General features: G+C 35.1%; 1 protein-coding gene across 2 annotated transcripts in view; it reads left to right on the top strand.

Annotated features, from left to right (window-relative positions):
* The window catches only part of LOC115442303 (meiosis-specific coiled-coil domain-containing protein MEIOC), a 30,355-nt gene extending 6,727 nt beyond the window's left edge, over positions 1–23,628 (top strand). The window contains exons 2-10 of one of the 2 annotated variants that reach the window (XM_037443078.1): positions 1,124–1,209; positions 1,522–2,561; positions 2,777–2,885; positions 3,344–3,566; positions 3,849–4,054; positions 4,731–4,855; positions 6,000–6,175; positions 6,758–6,874; positions 9,766–23,628. In XM_037443078.1, the coding sequence (XP_037298975.1) occupies positions 1,124–1,209; positions 1,522–2,561; positions 2,777–2,885; positions 3,344–3,566; positions 3,849–4,054; positions 4,731–4,855; positions 6,000–6,175; positions 6,758–6,874; positions 9,766–9,978 (2,295 nt within the window). In that variant the 3' untranslated portion in view covers positions 9,979–23,628. Of the gene's footprint in view, positions 1–1,123; positions 1,210–1,521; positions 2,562–2,776; positions 2,886–3,343; positions 3,567–3,848; positions 4,055–4,730; positions 6,176–6,757; positions 6,875–9,765 lie in introns of those variants that run through there. The other variant, XM_037443075.1, reaches the window with a different exon arrangement.
* Positions 23,629–24,194: the final 566 nt, after the last annotated feature.

Here is a 24,194-nt window from a genome sequence, read left to right as displayed (position 1 = left end):
ATTTGTGGGGTTTCTTCTTGACTTGTGAAAAATAAAATTATGTACGAGGTATTCATTTTTAAAAGGTAAATGTGGTTTTTAAATTGAATTGGTATTATCGTCGGTGAGCAGTTGACAGCAGAAACTGTTACAGATTTGAAATCGAAATTCGCCGGATATAAATATAAGATGTATAAAACCTTTTTGAGGCTAAAAGTAGCCTAAGTTCCAGGACGTGCTTTAAGTGCCAAATTTAAAAAAAAAATATGTTCTTTTTAAGTTTACTTTTAAGAAATTGAAATGCTTATATTTACAAATCAAATTTATTATTTAAAAAAGTCAAGATGTTTTTGTAAGTAATGTATTAGAAATTAAAAGACATATGCAAAAGTAATAGAGTTTAGTACAGACTGTGGAGAGTGAACGAGGCTCTATTGGCTCCAGTCGCTTTAAATAGATCTTGCGTACTTGCACGTGTACAAAAACGTGCGATACACTTCTCTTATTTCGTGCGACGTGAGTTTGTACGCTTGGGCTGCGGACGCACGCATCAATGTAATGTCGTACGCATGTGTACGAATCGTACGAATATAGCGTAAAGACGCGATGTAAATCGTGGTTTATAGAATTAATTAGGTGAAAAAAAAAGTGTTTTAAATTGTTATGCAAAAACGACTTTTTCAAAAGTTTCTTTACCGCATTAAAGTCTTTAACTGACTCTTTGTTTTTCCTACGTTATAAAATCCTAACTAAATATTAATTTTGGTTCAACGTAAATGTTACGAGTCGTGACACAGTAACACAATATTTTTCACACATAATTTCTTTTATAATATACAAATCAAATTAACATATTATTAAGTGTAAATTTTCGTTTACACTAGTATTCGGAAACTAAATATTAAAGATTTCTTTCTTTACTGTAGGCAGTGATTTTGATTTGCATCTTGCTTGCTAATGTCCACAGACGGGTTCGCTTTTCATCAAGCGGATTATGGCTCGGCTGCCTGCTTAGACCAAAAAAAAAGATTAAAAAACACCAAAAAAGTAATCTATTAAAAATCGCAGCCAAGCTGTTCCTTCGTCCTTGTTTACAATGTAGTATTATTAGTTAGACCACAATATAGGTGGTGTATTGTTTCAGTCGGAACGCATTATGGAAGAAAACTCGATCGTACGAGATCTCATCACGAAGATACTCGATGAGACCGGACCCTCAGAAGGGGGCGGGTAAGTTCTTTTTTTATCTCACGTAGCTCCATTTCGTTTGGTATTAAGTGAAGTGGAATTTAGGGAAAATAACGACCAGTAGAACAACTTATGGTGACGTATATTTTTCGTATAATTTAGCAAAAGCTATGTTTAGTAAACGGTAAAAAGGCTAGTAGGTCACCACCAATTAAGGCCAGAGCAACAGCAATGCTTTTAATCAAATACTCAAGAATATTAGACTTTCCCAAATCACTGATTTCATGTAATTTGATAATTTAATATTTATTAGGATTAGTATCTAAATATTTCATCAAAGAATTTCCATTCCAGCCCTATACAACCACCGGAAAAAGCTATAAGCTCAATACAGAGCTCATACCCAAAAACCGATACAGGAAACACCTCATACATACCACCGTCATACAATAACTACCAGAACAACTTGTACAACTACACTCAAAACGATCAAAATGGCTTTAATTTCAACATGCCGAACGGTTATAACACGAACGGCTTCGTCAATTATCCAGACAACGACGTTAATACCCTACTGGGCATAGAACCTGTCGCAGACACCACAGAGACCGTCACGCCCGAACAACTAAACCTCTTGAGACTCGCCGCGCAAGAGATCGGCGGCGCTCAATTCACGAGTCCCAAATTCGACGATAAATTCTACAACTACTTCGAACCTAACCAAAGAAATTCGATGCCGGAGACGAATATGTTCAACGCGAACAACTTCTCGCGGCCCAACAGTCTGAACTTGGACATGAATTTCAATTCGAACTACGATTTCAACCAAAGGTTTCCGTATAAGGAGCAGAATCAAGATCAGACGGAAATATTGTCGTATCTAAACCAACTGAACATATCTCTAGATAGGAATAGGGAAGAGAACGCGATAAATAACATGGATTTCAAGATGCCGTTGGATTTAAATTACCAGAACGATTTCAACAAAATGAACGATGAAAACAAAATGTTCTATCGGAACTATCCGAATAAGAATTTCGAGAATTTCTACGAAATGATGCAGATGAGTGAAAGAAGTCCGATGGGGCAGAATCAGAATTATGATTTCCAGAATCAGCAACAGAATTCGGTGTACAAGCCGAATGGGTTCCATCAGAATGAGTTCATGCGACGCGATATGAATCAGATGATGCCGCGCGAGGGCTACCAACCTAACGGCATGAATGAGAGGAATTTTGATAATGTTGGTAGAGACAACATGCAACAGGCAGCTTTGATGCGACAGAACCATGAGTTGGCTCGACAGATGAGCCTGTTGATGAGGAACAGGCCGCCGCCTAATCAGTTGAATGTAGATGTTTCGTTCTTGCACGAGAATACGCCATTCGGTCTTGGTGAGTTAATTGTTTCTTTTAGTTGGTAATATATTTTTTAATTATAAATTCGAGAATTCAATCATATTTATTTCACCAATTGTTCTATAATATTCTTTAGGTTTATTCACAGTGAGTTTTCTTAAGTCATTTTTTTTTTATCTGGAAAGTTCCTCTTGATACGATGTTAACTTCAGCCATTTAATTACAAATTCCAAAATCCCGATTTCTTACAGGTCTCGGAGCGTTACTAGGTCCAAGCCCTCCGGTGCCGCCTCCAGTGTTACCATCTCCAATGCTGGATCTACCGCTCCTAGCGCCTTTCTATGCCATGAGGAACATGCGGTAAGGAACAACGTATATTAATTTGAGTTCTTTACAAAGTAAATCAAGGTGACAAATATACGAAATACAATATAATAAATAAATTTTTAATTTACATGATAAAAAAATATACAACATGTACATAATTATTACATATTATTAAATAATTATACATTGTTGAGCGTTTCAATATGTACTCGTAGTTTCCAATTTTAAAACAATATTTATTTTTATACACAGTCTATAGATATTATGAAACAAAGTCCCCTTTTCTGCCTGTATGTTATCGATTTTCTCAAAATCTACTGAACGGTATTTTGTTTTTTTTTCTATGGAGACAGTTTAAGACCCTGGGAAGGTTATAGGCTTCTTTCTATCTCGGGGTATATATATGGCGGGACTTTTATCTCGGCAAACTCCTTAATGCGGGCGAAGCCGCGAGCAAAAGCTAGTTATTTTAATGTATATTTTATTCACAGTGGTGTAGCAACTTCATCAAGTATATTACACGCGAGGTTAGATGCATGTTACGAACAGTGGAGGCAGTTGGAACGGGAGCGCAAACGAACTGAGGCGAGGCTTGCTCTCGCCTACCCTGGCCGGGCCGTCTCCTCCTCCAACTCGATCCCCGTCCCGCGCCTGCCTCCCTGCCCCACCAGGGTCGACAGGCTCACCGTGGACATGCTCAGAGAGCATACTAAGGTAGGGTAGTCGTTATCAATGTTTTGTTAAATCCCTCTCTAATTCGACCATAATTACCTTGCCCCACAAGGGTCGACGTGTTGGGTAGTAATTATCAATTTGTATAGAATGTAAGTTTGAAGTGAGAGATCTTGGTCATGGCTACCTAGGCATAGTAATGTCTTAATTTCATATCTTTGCCTTGTCCTTCGCCATACGATTATTTTCAGGTTAGTTTAGACAAGTTCAGAAAACTTTAAGATGTTAGCCTCCATTATATTTAATTAAAAAATATTATTCCAGGTATTAACTCTGATGGGCAAGATGGAAACATTACGGGCGAGTGTGTGCGTGGCGCAAAACAAGAAACCCAACAAATCCGAAGACCCGAAGATCACGGTCCTCAAGCGTGGACAAGAGAACGTGGCGACTGAGAAAGAGACAGGTATCGACCCGGCTACCTTCGACCCTTCTACGTGGCGGGAGGATCTCAAGAATTTGGTCGACATGTAAGTATTTCAAGTGGTTAATAATATATAATAATATCAGCCCTGAATTACATACTTGTCCACTGCTGAGCACGGGCCTGCTCTACTACTGAGAGGGATTAGGCCTTAGACCACCACGCTGGCCTAGTGCGGATTGGTAGACTTCACACACCTTCGAAATTCCTATAGAGAACTTCTCAGATGTGCAGGTTTCCTCACGAAGTTTTCCTTCACCGTTAAAGCGAATGATAAATTCACAAAGAATACACACATGATTTTTTAGAAAAGTCAGAGGTGTGTGGCCTTGGGATTTGAACTTGCGGACATTTGTCTTGGCAGTCCGTTCCACACCCAACTAGGCTATCGCGCTATTTAGTATTTATTTATTTCAAGTGGTTAGTATTCTTCAATCAATAGTCTTCTTCGACCCTCTGAGGCAATCGCTATAATTCTCGCAGTTGAAAGAAAAACGTAAAAATAATTAATATGCATGGATATTTCGGCCTTTAAAATTTCGTCGTATTAATTTTTATCGTTTTTCTTTCAACTGCGAGAACAAATCACTAACTAGACGTGAATTTAAATTGTTTACTTGTCAATACTTGTTTAGTTACCCAGATTAAAGGTGAAACAAAATGTATGAAAAATGGACCTTAAGCTATAACCTTAATGGTAAATGATGACGTGTGTCGTGCAGCGCGCCGCACGGCGAGGTGGAGGGCGCCATGGTGTCGTGGCGCGGCGCCGTGGTGGCCGTGCAGGCCGCGCGCCGCCGCGAGCTCGCGCCGCACCGCGACGCGCGCGAGCGCGGCCGCGCCGACCGTCAGTACACACCACTCACTTACACATTTGTTGTTTCTCTCCCACTTTGCTGTGTGGAAGTGGATAATTAATATTACCAACTCTATTTTTCTTTTTGGTTAATTTCGTTGCGGGATGACAAATTAGTTGTTCCTGAGACTCGCCGAGTTTCACTGCTCGGTGTCATGATGAGTGACACTGCTGATCCTGAGTCTACCACTTTCATTTTTTGTCTATCTGAGACAGAGAAGAAATCATTTGAACTTTATTTTGACACCATGTACTTTTCTTTCCATATTCAATTTACCGATGTACTTTATTTGCTCAAAAAAAAGGTGACAACCCTATCTGTCTCCCTCTTTGTATTGAAGGCAGAGGATAATGAATATTACGAACTCTTCCCTATTTTTTTATTTGATTAATTTCGTTGCGGGATAAAGACGGATTAGTTTACCCTGAGACTCGCCGAGTTTCACTTCTCGGTGTCGTAATGCGTGCCACTACTGATCCTGGCTTACAGGAGTTGTAGTGGTGGGTTTGAGGGCGGGAAAGTCTCTTTATAATTATTCTTTATTGCCTTATTGAGCAAACGAACAAGCGATCCAGATGATGGTGAGCAACATTCGTTACCAATAGACTTAAAGCAATGCCAGAAGCACAGCAAAGCAAACCATTACCTACCGGATTTTTTTGACGAGTCAAATGTTTGTTAACCTGACAAGAGCCAGCTTATACAAACACATAGCACTTTTGAGTGATCGCTTTAGGTGCTCGCAATCCTTGAAAATTAAGCGACCTGAGGACAACCCACTAACGAGTTATGAACCTCGACTCAAGACGATCACTGGAAAATGATTGTAGGAACAGAATGGATCATGTATCGAGACCGACGTCAGTCCGGCGTGTGCAAGTGCAGTGTACGCACGATTGTAAACAATGAACTAAATAAATAGTATTACCGTTATCTCGTCGTTCATATTTCTACATCATAAAATAGACTATTCCCGAAAGCAATTAAATGATCAACTATTAGGAACTATCAGCTAAATTGATCCTACCTATAGATTATTTGATCCACGAAGACGCCCCACTACTTTTACAATTAGCACTCGTGAAATAATAACCACAATGAACAACATAAGCTAACAGTACCGTGTGGCCGCAGCGATCCTGCAGCTGGCGGAGGCGGTGCGGCAGCTCGGCGCGTGCGCGCGGCGGGCGCGCGCCGCCATGTGGAGCGACCTCACGCTCACCGTCGCGCTCGCCACGCAGCACCAGGGCCGCGCCAACACCACCACCACCAGCACCAGCACCACCAGCAACGCCACTGAGGCCACCACTGTGAGTTATTGTTTGCAAGGTGTTGCTCGCGGCTTCGCTCGGGTGAAAGACTTTTCCGTTGTAGAAGTCCCAAAATATAGGGAACCATAGCGATATCGGTACGACTCCAGCGCCATCTACGTAAAAAATTCACTTATTTCCTGTGGGAAGAATTTATCTATTTATTAATTCAGAGCATGGTCTACCCTTGTGTTAAATTACATCCAAATCTGTTCAGCTATTTCTAAGGTTATTTCTAACAAACATCCGAACATTTTACCACTGACAATTTTTGCATTGACAGGAATAGTCAGTTACTGTTACTTTTGTCGAAATTATGTTTGTGGTGTAAGCACTATCATACTTAATTTATATTTTATACACAAGATATAACGACAGACTTATGGAATAGGAATTCTCTTCAGGTGCTCTTCAAATTTTAAATTAATGATAGTTACCCCACATAGTCGCATTGGAATACTTCTGTAATGACTGATTGTGATGTGTGTGAGAAAAAAAATTAGCTGTTACTTGGGTTGCTCGTAAAAATCATGCAAACCCCAATATTCAAATTAATATATATATTTTTTACATTTGTTACAGAGTGAAAACGTCCAAAAAAGCAATGCGCAAGCGCCGACGATAAAAGCGACGCCAGAGATCAACGCTAGCACATCAACGCAGAACAACTCCAAACAGACGACTAGTGATGCTAAAGAGGTACATATCATATTATTAGCGGTGTAAAAGTTGCCGCCACACTGTAAGTAATAGATGGTTGCGTCTCTAAGGAAGGGAAAGATTCCCAGTCAGGCAAATATTGCTTGTGACTGCAGCCCCTCCGACGGTTCCTATTCGGAGGTAGTATACAGGGTCATTTTGACATTGCGTTAAGTACATAATGAAACCACATACTTATCTACTTGGAAATAACACTTTACAATAAGTTACTTGAGCCGAAGACGTAAAATAAAAAAGTGTAAGTTTCAAACAAAATAAATATTAATAAAAAGTAATTTTAATTTTACGCGCCCTAAAGCCACTACTACTACTCTAAGAAAATTCATCACAGTGGCAACAGCATACTTTCAGTCAAAAATACACTCACACACACGCCATATTTGCATTATACTACAAAACGATCAAAAAATCTGAAAACTAAAACCAGGATTTTTGGTGAAAATATTAGTTATAAATGGATGATTTTTGGCACAATATCAGCAAAGGTGAAGACGAGTATGAGGTTTGATTTACTAACGCAATGTCAAAATGATCGTATGCGGGAATTAAGATTTCTGTAATTTCAAAATGTTTTACTTAAATTGTAAAATGTAGGTAGATATTGGTACGTTAATTATCGGACTACCTACACCCCGTGACAGCAGTCTCTCAGTCCGCTCTGCGACCATGAAGGGTGCAGTCTTCGAAACGTCATTTTTGGCACAATATCAGCAAAGGTGAAGACGAGTATGTAGTTTCATTTAGTAACGCAATGTCAAAATGATCCTGTATATGCTGCACGTCGCGCAAATTCTGCTGTCGCAAGCCAGTATCGTCTATCGCCATCTAGCGTGATAATGCGTTATCACTACAATTATGTCAATACCACATCGGTCTTCTCGTAGTTCGATTGATGTTGACGAGATGGCGGTGTGTATACTAATTGTACCGCCACATATCCTTCCACCTGCCCTACCTTACTGCTGGTAGGATATTTACATCCGCCCGGATAACGACCTCCGTACACAATGTTTAAAACCCGCCATAGTGACCACCGTATGTCGCATTCTGGGATCAGTCTGTGTATATCCGGTTTTTATTTTTTTTTAATTACCAAAAGCCATAGCACAGAACACAATCATTATAGACAATACTTGAGCACTAAATTACATTAAAACGATTGTCTTCCTTAAACCTACGCTCTAATTGAAATTATACTACGGAAACGACTCTACAGAAACAATTAACAATATAAACATCTGATTATACTTAGTGAGTTATATAAATATAAAGGTTTCATAAAGCCGACATAATAGAGGAGTAATCATCCTGTCAATCGACACTAAACACACACACAACAACATCACGCATTTTATCCCCGAAGCGGTATGTAGAGGCGCAACCAAGGCACCCACTTTTCGCCAAGTATGTTCCGTCCCATGATGTGATAGGGGGCGAGCCTATCGCCATATCGGGCACAAATTCCAGACTCCGGGCTGATACTGAGCAGAAAAACCCAAATATCACTTTGCCCGACCCGGGATTCGAACCCAGGACATCAGAGCGCTGCCGTACCGCGCATGCAGTACAACTACGCCACCGAGGCAGTCGACACTATCTTCATTCTATTCCATTTATTTGGAACAGTAGGGTTTTCTTTTCTATGCCTGTATAAAAATACTTTAAGGCGATACCTCAAGGTCCATTTTCATACATTTTGTTTCACCTTTAATCTGGGTAACTAAACAAGTATTGGCAAGTAAAGAATTTAAATGTCTATGTTCTAAGAGTCTATGTTCTTCCCAGGGTCTCAAACTGTCTCCATACCAAATTTCATCTTAATACGTTGGGTAGTTTTTGAGTTTAACACGTTCAGGCAAACGGATGCAGCGGGGGACTTTGTTTTATAATGTATTTTTGTAGAAATTTTTAAGAGGAACAATCCCGTTATACCTCATTGTTGCATAACTTTAACCGTTTACGCAGCGCACGCAACGGAAGCTCTCAAAACTAATAAATTTTCTCCGTTTTTACAACATGTTTCATTACTGCTCCGCTCCTATTGGATATAGCGTGATGATATATAGCCTATAGCACTCCAAGAACAAAGGGCTATCGAACACAAAAATAATTTTCCAGTTTGGACTGGTAGATCCTGAGATTACCCATTACTGCTCAGCTCTTATTAGTCATAGCGTGATGATATATAGCCTATAGCACTCCACGAATAAAGGGCTATCCAACGCAAAAAAAATATTTCAGTTTGGACAGGTAGTTCCTGAGATCAGCGCGTTCAGACAAACAAACAAACTCTTCAGCTTTATATAATAGTATAGATAAGAATAATTATTATTATTTCTAAACAACTATTAAAATTACTTATATAACTATGGACAACCGAGCGCGGGGGGAATTGCACTCCCTACTTTACTTCAGGATACTGCAGTCGCCAAGCCGGGGGATCCCTATATCCCATTCGCGGGTTTCCCCCGGTGTTGACTGCGGGGTCCGATACCCATAAAAAATATACTTTTTCAAACAGCAAAAGTATAATTTATTACCTAATATGACATATTACTGTTTAATCAATTCAAGATGATAATTATATGCCAGAAAAACAATGTTAATTTAAATTGTATTTGGGTTCTGTGTGGTTAGTGAGAGAGTTTAAAATGTCTTGACATTATCGATAGAGTTTAGTTACCATCAGATCTTTATCTAATAATAAAACTTTACTTACATCTATTACAGATTCATATCTGGTCTTAAAAAAGCAATCTAAAACACATAATATATCCGGGTTTAAAAAAAGCAGTCCGAACGATAAACTTTATTCCGATTAGTACATTTTCACCAACCTGATGATTAAAATCGATAAAATAAATTTCCAGGAGAAACCATCAACAACGGAAACAAAAGCCGAACCAAAGCCGGAAGCAAACAAGCCGGCGAACAAACAGACAGACAAAGACAAGAACCGTCGCACGCAGTACAGGAAAGTGAACGGCAGGAACGACTTCTACCAGAAGAACCAGAGGTATGACAACCGCTTCATGCACAACCGCCATCCGTACCACTACCTGGCGACGGGGCCTATAAATTAATTTTAAACGATGCGTGATAGTTTTATTTGATCACAATTGCTTGGCTCGACAAAAAAAAAAAAAAATAGGGCGCGTTCGGAAACTTGCGTTAAAATATTTCAGATTTTAATGAAAGGTGCGTTCAAAAGTTTTGTTAAAACCAGATAATAGTTTAGTACTGAGCGAATAAGGATTTTGTTTTTTATTAAATTGCATTGTATTTTCGAACAAATTTCAGATATGTCCAAATTGGGACACTTTAATACTGAAATATTGTCGCTGCAAATCGTTTGTGAGCTCATGCCTGCAATATGCAAGTTGAGCAACATTTTAGTCAACTTGATAGAAATACAAAGTTGGTGAGAACTTTCTAGAATTGTCAACATAAACGATTTGTATCGATAATTCCAGGATGACAAAAGGAAATATCCAAAAGTAAATACGTAAAATGTATGGACACTATTATGTCATTTAAAACAGTGTGACATTTATACTTACTGTTATAAAAAAACTTGATTCTCATTTTCCTGCCTATTATCTCTCTACTACACTAATTATTCTCAGACTGAAAAACAATGTTTTAATTTCATGATTGTGTCCTTAAAATACAATAAGAGTATATTGAAATGTAAGCCAGCGTAGCGAAAGCGAGTGTCAAGGCACTTTTAAAGTTAAAAACTTTATTTAACAATAGGGGACCTATGCTTGATTTTGTACATTATTCTATATGTAATGGTTATTAATACGAAAAAGAAGCCCTCCTGCGAAAACTGAATTAAAATTGGTTGAAAAATGAGCCAGTAATTCATATTTCAAATATTGTGATGTGCAGAAGTAGGCACGTTGTGGGGATATCGCTTCATCTCTTTCTTTCGCACGCGACTAATTCCCGATGACGTCACATGTGTGTATTGGCGTCTCTTTTCTGCTTCTTGTTACCTTCCACCGAATTTGAAAGACTTATAACTTGATTATTTACCGGATTTTAATAATTCCTTCTGTATTATAATGTATGTAACGTAAATATTTGATAATAGTAAAGAACAAAAATTAGTTCGGTTCCCTATTGTGTCCATCATATAGCCAAGAATTTTTATGAAAGAATCTCTAAATGTGTATTACTTTACTGAATGTGAAAAAATAACTTCCTGGTCTATGAAAACATAAATAACATATTGTTAATTACATTATGTTGTAACACGGTGTGTTAAAAGTAAGATAGGCAAAATTTTGATACCACAATAGTAGCTGGCAGTTTTTTTAAACCAAGAAATCAAGTCACAAAAGTAATAGAAAACTTGAATGCATAGAATTTTGCCTATTTTTTGACAAGCTTAACACAAATGACTGATTTATTTAAAGTTCCTAAACCCTTAATTTGGTGTTTATGATCAAAATAATGCTATCACGTATTCATGACTACGTTCGTGTCAATTTAATTTTCATTTTATTTCTAAGGCAGCTAGATTCAAAACAGCACATTACTGTGCTAAGTACAGCAAATTTTGCGAAATGAGACTTATGTGTATTGTTTTATGCGTGAAAGTACAACGCAATACGGACTTGTCCAAATAATTGTCCAAAATAGACAAGAAATCAATTGTAATAATACACAAGTCTGGTTGCAATTCACTCAAAATGTACCAAATATTGGGCCAACGTTTGACCCAAAACTTCCAATGTGCGTTAAATGGTAATAATACCAAATACGAATAATGTGTTTAATCGTTTTGAATAGTTCAAATATGCGGGCCTGAGTGGTCTAATATCCAATCTATGGATAGAGTAAGTCAGCCTCGCATAGGCTGTTAGAGGAATATAGCCCTTAGTGATTTCCTATGTCTAACAATTTAAGGGGCCTTTTTGACATGCTTAACGATAGGATCTGATTGGACTTAAATATACGTAAAGAAGCCAAATGTGGCGCGAAGCCATCGTCAAACACGTTGCAAATGAACGTATAAAAATCATATCAACAACAACAAAGTTATTATAATAATTACGGTATACACTCTTTGGTAGAGATGCATTTATTATGTGTACATACGGTGAAATTGTGTTTTCTGATCGCTAGATGGCGCTGTTCATAGTTTGTTTTGTGGTACTACCCTACAAGTACAGAAATTTGTACAATGCTTTCCCATTTTTTAACCCTCAAACTATATTTTAAAACAAAATTACTTTTTTTTATTTAAGCACAATTTAATGATTGGGGTAAAAACACTTTGGGGTAGATCAAACATAAAATGAATGTTTTTTTTTTATTTTTCACCGTGTGTACAGCCAAAAGGAGAAAGTGTACGTAATATCAAGACTAAAACAGGTATATTAAGAGACCACGTATATTAATATATGAGAAAAATAATATATAATCATTCTATATGTGTGTAGAGTTAGAATCGCCGTTATCCCTACACCTTTCGCGTATTCGTGCTTTGCTCGGTATAAGTATTACTCGTTAATTGGCTAGTTTGGATAACACTTGCCAACACTATTTTTAACGTTCGGTGCGGGCGTTATATCGAAAATAAACCTTATCCGTGTGAATATGTGGTGTATTTTACATCGACGTCGTTGTAAAAATGGTACAAATGTTAGAATGTTGTAGAAATTTTATTCGGACGATAACAATAGTAATGTCCCCCGTAATTATCCTGTTTCTAGTCAATGAGCAAATGTTGGCTGAATGTTGCGTTGCGCTCGCACCGGACGCGTGAAAAAATATAAACTATAAGCTGAGGTCGGGGGTAATTTTGTGACGTGTGTGGTGTATTTTACATTTTGATTTATACTTCATAGTTTGGCAAAGTAAAATAAGTTCTCTGATGCGCCTATTACGATTCCCAATCGTCTGGCATTAAGCTATTAGCTATCAAGTATAAAATGGTATGAAGCATAAATAAGACTCAAATGTCGCTCACAACTCACAAAACCACCGCTGCGACTTCGGACTTAATTAAAAATGTGATGTTTCTACGTATAGATAAAACTAGTTGACACTATTTTATTATATATCAAATTTCGTGCGAATAACAAATGATTTGTGAGGGAAAGAGATATTAGTTACAATGAAGTTATGAACTTAGCGTATAAGTGTACCGGTGTTTATTTATTTGGTATAATTCGGAAATGGGTCGGTGTGGTTTATTTCGTCAATTCTCGCGTATATATTGATCGACGCGATGTTGGTAATCGTGTAACGAATGCGTTACATTGCACCCTGTGTTCTCTATCCGCTTATAAATGTATGGCGAAGCCAAATGTATTTAGAATTAGGGCCAAAATGAATTGACTTGTCTACGGTCAATCGGTGTAGTTCGTGTAAGTCATTATTTGCATACGTACAATAGTCAATAGTAGAGATGCGGGTAGCGTACTACGTAGTTCATATCGAATACGCTGGATGCGTCAATCGTATTATGCAGTTCGTATAGGCTACGCTAGATCTGTGTAGCGTACTACGTAGTTTCTATTGGCTACGTTAGATCTGCGTAGCATACTACGTAGTTTCTATTGGCTACGTTAGATCTGCGTAGCATACTACGTAGTTTCTATTGGCTACGTTAGATCTGCGTAGCATACTACGTAGTTTCTATTGGCTACGCTAGATCTGTGTAGCGTACTACGGAGTTTCTATCGGCTACGTTAGATCTGTGTAGCGTACTACGGATTTCATATCGACTACGCTAGACCCTTGCAGTGTACTGCGTAGTTCGTATCAGCTCCGCTGGATCCATGTACATTACGTAACGGCTACGCTAGATACCTGTAGCATGGATACAAAATGACTTGCTACGTTTGCAGATTCGAAATGCGTACTACGCTTGTTGCGTACTCGGCGTGTACTACGCCGCTCACATCTACGAGGTAGGAAACCGGATGCGTGCTACAACGCTCGCGTTCATAGTAAACAGTGCACAAATCTGTCATTTGATTTAATGACAGGAAACAACCAAATTGATTTTTTATAGGTTTAATTCGACATCTTCCATGTTTCGTTCTTTAGTTTTAAGAGTTTAGTTAATATTTGTTGTGAATTTTTATTTCTTTTATATCTCTCCATATTCGTTCGCTTAAAATGACACAGTCGCGTGACCGGTTTCGGTGAAATAATATTACCTAATAATAAATATACTTATTATTGACTCTAAAATGTTTAATGAAATCATCACCTTATGAAATTAACTGATTTATTTTTGTATTGATGTTTATTTGTTTTTTCTTATTGAACGATGAATTTTTTGACCACGTCTATATCTTATAAATGAATTAAATTCTAGGCGTTACTATTTCTTATATTTACGGCCTATATTTCTAGTGGAATACACAGTATATTTATGTCATTATTCATTTATTAAATTAATTCTCGATCTTCACCGAAACCGCTTAACGCGACGTACAAATAAATAAAAAAATAATTTATTTAATTAAATTTAGTGCCTTTTTCGATATCTTATGCATGCATCCTGTTGAAATTGTAAGTATATATCCTGATGCATGATGTGTATAAATTTTAAATTGTTGATGATATTTTTTTGTTTTCATGACATTCAAAATGGCATTTTTCTCCAATATTGTTGAACTTAGTAGGTACTGGCTTATGATGTGTGGTATCTTAAATAGTATAAAAGAAAAACACTTTAACAAAACATATAAAAATATGTTTTATAAAACTATTATTTTACAAAAAAGTTGGCAGCGCCAAACTTTAATTCCCAAATAAGGTATCTTATAAATGATTACAGAATTGCTTCAGTAATCATTTGTAAGCATCTTCATTTGTATAAAGCAATAACTATTGCTTTAATTGTTGTATTGTTTTACTGCTATAGTAAACAAAGAAATAATAATTAAGAAAAGCATAAAATACCCCACACATTATAAGTTATTACTAATATTTAGGGGGTTGGTGTTACCACCAATACATAAAACAACTATATTACTCAAATTCAGTGCAATATTTTATTTATTTGCAACACTTTAGTGTATTAACCATACCAACATACCCTACACATAGAAGATTAGGGGTAAAATGGTAATTTTAATATAAGTTTTGAAATCAAGGCCGGTATAAACTTGATCTAAATGGATGCATCCTGATTGTCTGTGGTTGGGGCAAGCCATTTCATTACTATTATGGCTTTAATAGTTATAGATTGCTTTAAATAACATTTCAAATATCTGGTCTAACTGTGGCGTATATGGGGAATAAAATAGTTTACAGCTTTGTTCCTATTTAGGTCAAAATGAATTTGGAGTATTGTTCCCCATTTTTTTATTTATGTTTAAATATCTATTTCTATCGTATAGTGTAACAAATGAATTAATAAAATCAACACCAACCCCGGTGACTTAGCGAAACGCTTCCATATTTAGATGTTTTAAAGATATATTAGTACAATGAAAAATCGCACTTAGCTTTTATTCTAGGTGTAGTCCAGAGTTTTTATTCTTGTTTTTAGTAGAATATAAGCGCAACATATGAAGTTTAGTTTTTTTTTTCATGAATATAATTAGTTTGTAATTTTATTTCAAGAGTACCTTTATCTTATCGGTGACCGACTCTCAGTATTTTAGGTTGTGGCTGGGCCAATGGTAAAATGTTAATACCACTTATTATTATATTTTCGTTTTAATTTTTACAGTTTGATAACTTGTGGAATAAAGTAAAATACTCTGGTATATGTTATGGTACCTTTTGTCACTTCACTGATTGAAAATTAGATTTTTTTATAATAAAATCTATCAACCGCTTGCTATCGTTAATAATGGGGTATTATATAAAAAAAACATTTGCCCAGCCACAACGATCCGGTACTACAATGATTTACTATTTTTTCCAACGTTGCCATATAACAGAAACTGTTTACCTCAAAATCAAAATGTCGTGCAAAATCATTCGCATTGTGATTAGGGATTTTTATTTATCTTGAACAACGCGCAATTGTTACGGTACTTTTAAGATTGCACGGAATAGAAAAATATAGATCAATTGAAATGGCTGAGTTTCAGCTGTCACAAAGTGTTGGCTGTACTGAATTTGATGCAAACTATCATTTGGGATTATTACAGATATTTTCGGATCTCAAGGTCGTTCATTTTGTAACTATATTTGTACACAAATATTGCGTTTTGAGTAAACAGAAGGTATATTTATGTCTGACTTATTTAAAAACATAAGCTAAATTATTTCTAAACCCAGAGTGACATGTATTTACATTAATTAATATTAAAACTTCAAAGGGATAAAAATAGTTACTAATAGTTCTGTACCCACAGATATGAGTTACATCGAGAATCTAAAAGAAAATGACTTAAATATACGCAACAGTCACTTATTTATTATCAGGGATTCAATTATGTATAACATGTTTCCATATATAATGTACCTTTTGTTGTAGTGTCTACATTAATCAGCATTTAAATTCAGAGTAAGCTACCCGAACAGAACTCATCAGAAAGCATTAATAGTTAGATTTAAGGTAGTAATTGCGTAAAACAAATTCAGTTCGGCCAAAAATTTATTACATAGTTAATACAAGAGATGAATTTATTTAAAATTTATTTATTAGATGAAATATTATTTATATTGTTGGCATTGGCTATGAGTTGAATTCATTTCGGATTTAATTTTTCAATTAGTGTAAATTATTGTAAGGACATTCTTAAAAGTGCCACTGTATGCTTCTCTCGAATTATTTAGCAAAGTTTGTGGTATTGTCTTTCTTTGTTATTTGAGAAGTGTGGACAAAATGTCATTATTAGTATGTGAAAAAAGAAACATTTACTCACTCGTCGACACAGGCGTATTGTGGTAATTATGTACCCCAAAAATATATCAATGTAAATTGTATTTACATCTTTTACCTATAAAGTTTAGAGCCTGCAGTTCATTATATTAATTAATACTGTAAAGTGCGTGGCTTAGTATATCACTTAACAGAAAGACAATGCCACCAAACATGCTAGCCAACGAAGCCTAAAATTATTGGTTTAGCTCAATATCGTTCCTTCCGTCCAGTTTCGGAATTTTCACATAGCATAAGCTTCCTAAACGCATTTCTATCCGAAAATGAATAGTAACATAAAAAAACTCCACGCTTGTTTTTCTAACATTTACTAATTTAAGTTTTAAATATATGAAATTCGTAAATTCTCGACCAACGCTTACATACAGCATATCTATAAGAATTATTGTGTGATAACCTAATTGTAAATCCTTTAGTCCTTACGAAGATGTTTTTTCTATAATACCAAAACTCTGTACTTAATTTATATAGTGGACGCTTATGGGTATATATTAAGTGAACGTAATATACCTTAGCACGAAATATGGTACGTCCTTCTCAGATATGAATCGCTATCTACATATGTAAGTATACAATGAGGTGCTAGTACGGGACGCGTTGAGAATCGTTGGTGTAGATAGTGCATTCTATAGCGATCTTGTGCTTAGTTGAATGGGGTAATTTTGGTCCTTTTTGTCTAAATGGGGTAACATTGGCCCTCTGAGTATAGTGATACCCCATCGAATAATTAAATTTCCGCAATGCATATTATGTATTTTGAAGCTTGATCAGTGAAATACTAATAAATATTGGGGTAATGAGGACGAATTGTTTTCTTACAAATTGCATAATTTTTCTATTTAAAGGAACATTATTTTTATTATTAACATTTTGTCTGCTTTCATTGCGCAGTGATGGCTAACTAGTTCAGTTTATATTAGCTTTAAGGCATAAGCGTTAACCCATTCTGCCGAGTAAAGCGGTAAATGTCAGGACCAATAATAAAATAGCCCTTAAAAATACGAAACTATTGATATTTCAATACTAAAATACTAAACATTTCACTAAGCACAAGCATCAATGAAAGTCAAATATTTACCTAAGAGAACTTATACGAACGCTAGAATTTTGTAGTTAGATAATATGCATGATCGTGGTATGTATAGCGGTTGTTATATTTTTGTTTACACTTTTATTTTTTTGTTTAGTAGTCAATGTTTAGAATGAGATTTGTTAGGACCTCACTCCGCAGTCGACGCGCGGACGTCGCGTCAGTTTTTGCTCCACAAAATCCTGAACGTACAAAAAGTTTGACTCACTACGCTAGATTAACTTGGCTAGGATGTTTTTTTAGAATGTAGACCAGTTAGGAAAGGTTATTCGCAAGACTGGATATAATGGTTCTTTAATTTATTTCGTCCTTTCACGCATTGGAAATAAATTTTGATCGTCGTTAAAGGGCATTTTTGCATTGACAATTTAGTTTTACTGTACCTGAATAGTGCAGCGCGAGTCGGTTGCTATACTTATGCTGGCCTGCAAAATCGTCCATGGTCAAGGCTTTGTGGAAAGGGGAGAAGGGGAAATTAGGCTCGTTCTCCAAATGACATGTTTTTTAATTCATTTGATAATTTTAGTTTTAATAAAGCAATTTATCTTCAGCTAGATGTTAGGGTTTTGGTCCTTGTTCGTTTAAACGGGGTAGTTATGGCGTCCATATTCCAATGTGTGAAAGGTGTAAGGTTGGATTCCACATTTGTTGTCTTTAGCGGTCATTCGCCGCACTTCGCGTTTCACGATGTTCCTGTACACAGTCGCTTCTGTCTCGAACCATCGGGATACATTGATTTATGTGAATGTGGATCAATATTAGAGCTTTATCGAATTTGATAATAATTTACGGATGAATAATATTTACAAAAAAAATATATAAAAAAAAAATTAAAAAAATAAAGTATCGACGTGTTAGAAGAGAATTCACTGTTAGATAGATATTCCTGCAAGATTGTGTAATGTAGTTGAATTTTTTATCTATTTTAAAACGATGCTAGATGTTTAGAGGGGAATGGGGAGTGTTTGCCACTAGTTTGAGGTTAGGTTAGGTGGATACGGCCCTAAAGCTTATAGAACGAATCTAATAGTTAAATAAATGTTTTTAAATATTACTGTGCATGGTTATGAATCCTCGTTTAGAACAAATTTGTATTTAGCATAATCGTTGTGCCCCTTTTCCATTAGTGCGGTGTACGTGTTATATCGACGTTGCATCGTTGCACAAAATACTCTTTAAATTTTTAATAAAAAAATATTTAAAAAAAATCCCACTTTTTATACTTGTGTACCGGCGGGGTATGGCCACGGTTTTTCGTTTTATAATAGTCGCGTATAGTATTTGTAGTATGAGTGGACAATAAAGGTGGTTAGTCTAGCCAATGTGATACGTTATGGGTCACGCGACCCGTTCGGTCTGCCACCACGTTTTTTAACTTACTCTAATAGATTTAAGTTTTAACATCGCTTCTGAAAGTTGTTGCCGCCGCTGCGGTGTTTTCTATACGATATTATAGTGGATTTTAATATATTTTGAGCCATTGTTTAGTGTGCATAGTGAACTAATATTTTTGCTACTTCGAATATCGTACAGTGAACGTTTCTGTCCAATAAAGGAATGGCATCACGTTTTGCGTTTGTTTATTTTTTTTTGTACACGCGAGGACCAATCTGGTTTAAACGTTATGTACTATGAAAAAAAAAAAACAATAATGAAATGGTAATACAGGATTTATTTTGCCAGTTCCTCTTAAATGTAAGTGAGAATTTCTAAAAATATTTAATAGTCTGTAAGTGTTGGTATATTATTTTTTACATTGTAGTTGTTCCGGTGTAAGTACAGAAGTATTAATTCTGATATATTTTCGTTTGCCACGCCCCGTACCCCGCGCGGGGAGCGCCTTTGGATTTGTTTAGAGCTAAAACATGTGTAGTTAGTTCTTAACTGTGGTGCTGAATGGTATTGACACCAATATGTTTATATTTGTTAATTTGTAACTTTAAGCGTAACGGTGAATGTATTGGGATGGGTGCCGATTGGATTTCTTGTCGTTTTTTATTGTTTTTTTGTAAGTCAACGCATTTTTAGACGTAATGATAACAATACATAACAATTGATGTGTAAAATGCGATGCGATTTTTCAGTAAAAATTGCTTTGATATTTTTTAAAGACATGAATAATTATTTTGTGATGAAATGTGAAAAGGTGGTTTAATTCTCGGCGTGTAAAAATAAGAAAAATGTTTGATCGGCACCGAACAAAGCAGCTTTTGTAAAACAATTATTTAATAAAAACAAAATGAAATCTCACTACATTTGATCCGTTGAAATAATGTATTAATATAGAAAATGTTTCCGTTTTTTTTATGTATACGTGATGTATTAACATGAGGAATGTATTGGAAATGTGTTTCATTGAGATCTATAAATGTTTTGTCATGTAGTAGTATTGTAAAAATCTTAATATCGGGGTGGAAGGAAATATATGTTTTGGTACGGTTAGCAGCAAGAACCTATCCAATTGTATGACAACCATTGTATAATCCATATAGTAATTTATAACTATTTATAATTTCCTGATCTTTCACACTGCTTTGCCTTATTATAGAAAAAATACTTGGAAATATGAAATTACTATTTATAGATCTCGACGAACAACTTAGCAAATGCCTAATATTAATTCGAGCGATTTAAGCCTTATTTTCACCAGCGAAAACGCCAAAATGGCGTGCGCTCGCTGTTAACGCTTGCCGTGGCTTCATCGCGATGGGTTATTTGTAGCATTTTCTCGTATACTACACACTGCCACTACAGCACGTTGGGTTTATGTGTACCGATAGCAAAATAACTGTAAGTGGAAGAATATGGTTTTTTTTTTTACTCTAAAATATTGCATATATGCATAATAACATCATTGTAAAGAAAAAAAACTCTCAATATGTAAAAAAATACTGGATGAATCAAATCTATGGTAAATCCTTCGAAAACGCCACCAAAAGGTAAAAATAAATACTTGGATACTATTTTGCCATCAAGGTTTTATCATGCACATGATTTTATTTTGACCAATATTATTAAAAAAAAAAAGCTTTTCTACTTTTTTTTTGTCATTGGCTATATTATGTAATAGTAAGTACGCATAAGACCCAACGCAATAAGCCTGCATTAATTTTTTTATTATTGTTTCTTGTTATAGATTTTTTTTTTTTTGTTATTTAGATACGCTTTGTAGGCGCAAAACCACGTATAGAATTATTATAAAACAAAAATATATAGAATATCGATCGCTAGTCCTTATCTCATCGTATGAACTTTGGATCTGTCCGTGTAAATTTAATAAAAAAAAATACTAAAAAAAATATAAAATAAATGGAATAATAGGTGTTTTTTAAGATACTTAATACAAAACATTACTATCTGTGGTGAATATCGAATTTTATGAGCTTATTAAATAACTTAATTCCGTGGTGTATGGGTATATCGTGGTATGCTAAAATATATGTACTGTTTTGATAGCGCGCGTCTTGATGTATATAATTTGATTTTGCAAAGCGAAAAAATTGTTTAGGTCCTGCCTCGGAAGTTATGAGTACACGTAGTTTACAATTAGTATTGTTTACGATTTTTTTTACCAATCAAAATTAGAAACTTGCTGGAGCCTTCTTAAGGTCTTCTACAATAGTCGTGCATAGTTTAGCTTATATTATTTCAAATGATTTTTAATTACAGCGTTACAATCAGATTATTTTAACAGAGATAAGTTTTTTGTATTGCAGATTCTGTGTCCCACAAGAAAGTCTTTGTTTATGCAATACACTGTGCAATAAAGCGCAGTGCAGTTATTTTCTAGCTTAATTAGAACTTTGTTCTGTATCACAAGCTTGAAAAACACAAAATTTATACTTAATACAATGGACGTGCGTTATCGAACCAAAAATGCGGGTACTACACTAAAAAAATGATTTTCAAAAGTTTGTTACGAAGCTAAAATAGTATTTGATAAGATGCCAAGTTAGATGCATTGGACCAAGGAATAATGTAATTTTAAGTGTAGCTCACTTCACATGCTGACGGTACATATAGCATTTTTAATAGATGAAGGAGGTTAGGCAAGTGTGGAATATTTAAAGATATTTAATGTGAAAATATTTTTTTTTTTGCATAAATAATTTTATTAACTGAATAAAAAGCTTGTCAATTATTTAAAGTTTGGGTTAGTTCAAAATAATTTTACATTGGCCTAAATATGAACCTAACAGTATCAGTAATAACATAATTTTTTGACTAAATTTGTACACTACAGTGATATGAAACCTCTACTATTTGAAATTGCCTGCACTACCACATTGCTGAGTATCCAAATAAACAATTTTATATTTTTCACAATTTTCATTCATTTAAATAATATTCCACATTGCCCATTCTCCCGGAGAGGTTTATATTGATATTTTGACAAAACGTCTCCCTTCGTGTTAGATCAATGTGTCTTTATATTCTAAATGTTGTTGATGACGCGGCATGATAGCAGACTGATTAATTGAACAGGTGTTATATACTATGTAATTTTGATTTTGATCCTTTCAATAGTACGAGCGACTATGGTCAATTAGTAAATATTTCCGTTGGGTTTTTTGTTGTAATGTCTATGGTTTTATTTTGAGGTTACAGTTTGTTGGGAAGTGTTGTTCGGTATTATAGTTGTTTTTTCTGTTTATAAATGTATGAAAAATAACTCACTCACTCAGGTATATCTTATTGCCTGATACTTGATACTTGGCGATGTAAAAGATAAAACAAAAATATTTTAACTATAATTAATTAATTATATACATTAGATACTTTTTTCTGGAAATACCATGACAGTTTTTAATTGGAGATGATGGAAATGTATGTCCGTATGGATTATTCGTGAAGTTTTTACTGGAAATGACAATATACGCTAAAAATCTACTCAAAGGATCAAAAACAATCATTACCGTATTTAATTGTTGGATGGCAAAGCGCGATCACTGTTAGTGATTTCTGTTCTTATGCAGTATTATAATGTGGGTAGTTATGTGCAGGAGTTCTACAATTTGGGTAGATTTTTATTACTCTGGCAACACTGATTTACTAATTAGGCAGCAACCCTAACGCGGCTTAATAGCTTGACTGACTTATGCTATAATTTGCCAATTTATGAACTAATAGAGAAATGTTTGTACTTTTATAAGTGTTTAGTTATTAAATTGTCAACGCTAGCTATCGGAGCTATTCGCTTTTGGTGTAATTTGTCCTAAGGGATGAAGGGGAAAAGTTGAATGATATAATTTTTGTAAAATATCTGCTTCTGTAACGGAGAGGTATTTGAATTGATTTGGTACAAATAAAACAATTCGAATATCGTCAAAATAGTACAACCTTTTCAAAGAACATTTAGCATTTCTTTCGTCCACTCTCCCGTCTTGATTGAGAATAAATAATGTGTTCACTCTTTGAAACGGTATGTAATTTGACGTTAGTCGAAACGAGTTTTTAGATGAAATCTAATTCGTACCAAAGTAGCACATAACTGCCCCCAAATAATCAGATGTAGCTAAATAAAATCTATTAAGATTAGGCGTTTCGATGTTACTATATAGTTCACGAGTACCTATAGTTAAATACGCCAACTGTGTCGCGCAGTCGTTGTGAAAATATATATGTGTAATGTCCTTTCAATAGGTTATCGTTTGTCTGAATACTAAGTAGATAATGCTAGATTCAGTACTTTTTCTTACTAATGGTTTTGTTAATGTTTTGGCACTGTATTAATTACCTTCTGATAAAAAAATATATAATGAAATAAAGTGTTTTGTGCAGTTTTATTTTTTAAGTCGTTTTTGGTGGTTTATACAATTTTTTTAGGTGTTTCATTTCGACGGTTGAAAGTCTAATTGAATTAAACGACATTTTCTTCGAAAGGTTTTAACTAAATAAAAAAAAAAACTGAAAGAAGGGCTGATTTTAAATATGTATGAAACTGTCGTAAAAAAATGTCGCTCAAGTCAATTAACCTTTCAACTGTCCATAGTTTTAAATACTAGCGAAAATAATCGATTACGAATCTGTCGTAAGATGTCTGGTTCAAATTCTTGAAGGTAAGTTGGACATACAAATTAAGAAAAATCCTAAACTTGTTTATATATCCCATAATTCTAAGCTTTTTTCAGTGAAAATTCAATAATCCCGGAATATAAATAAAGGGCGGAACCATGGATTATTCTTTTTTAATTTTTACCAACATGAAAAATTTTAATCTAATTGCAACGAAAATAATAATGAACATTGGGCTTGTCATAGTGTGTCAGCGATTATGCAAATGGTTCGTTTGCTAAAAACAAAGATCTTAAAATTAAATCAAACTTAAATGCCATAAT

Source organism: Manduca sexta, chromosome 5, assembly GCF_014839805.1.
Source record: "Manduca sexta isolate Smith_Timp_Sample1 chromosome 5, JHU_Msex_v1.0, whole genome shotgun sequence".
Classification (NCBI taxonomy): domain Eukaryota; kingdom Metazoa; phylum Arthropoda; class Insecta; order Lepidoptera; family Sphingidae; genus Manduca; species Manduca sexta.
Note: the sequence above shows the minus strand (reverse complement) of the source record. Positions and strands in the feature narration are given on the sequence as shown.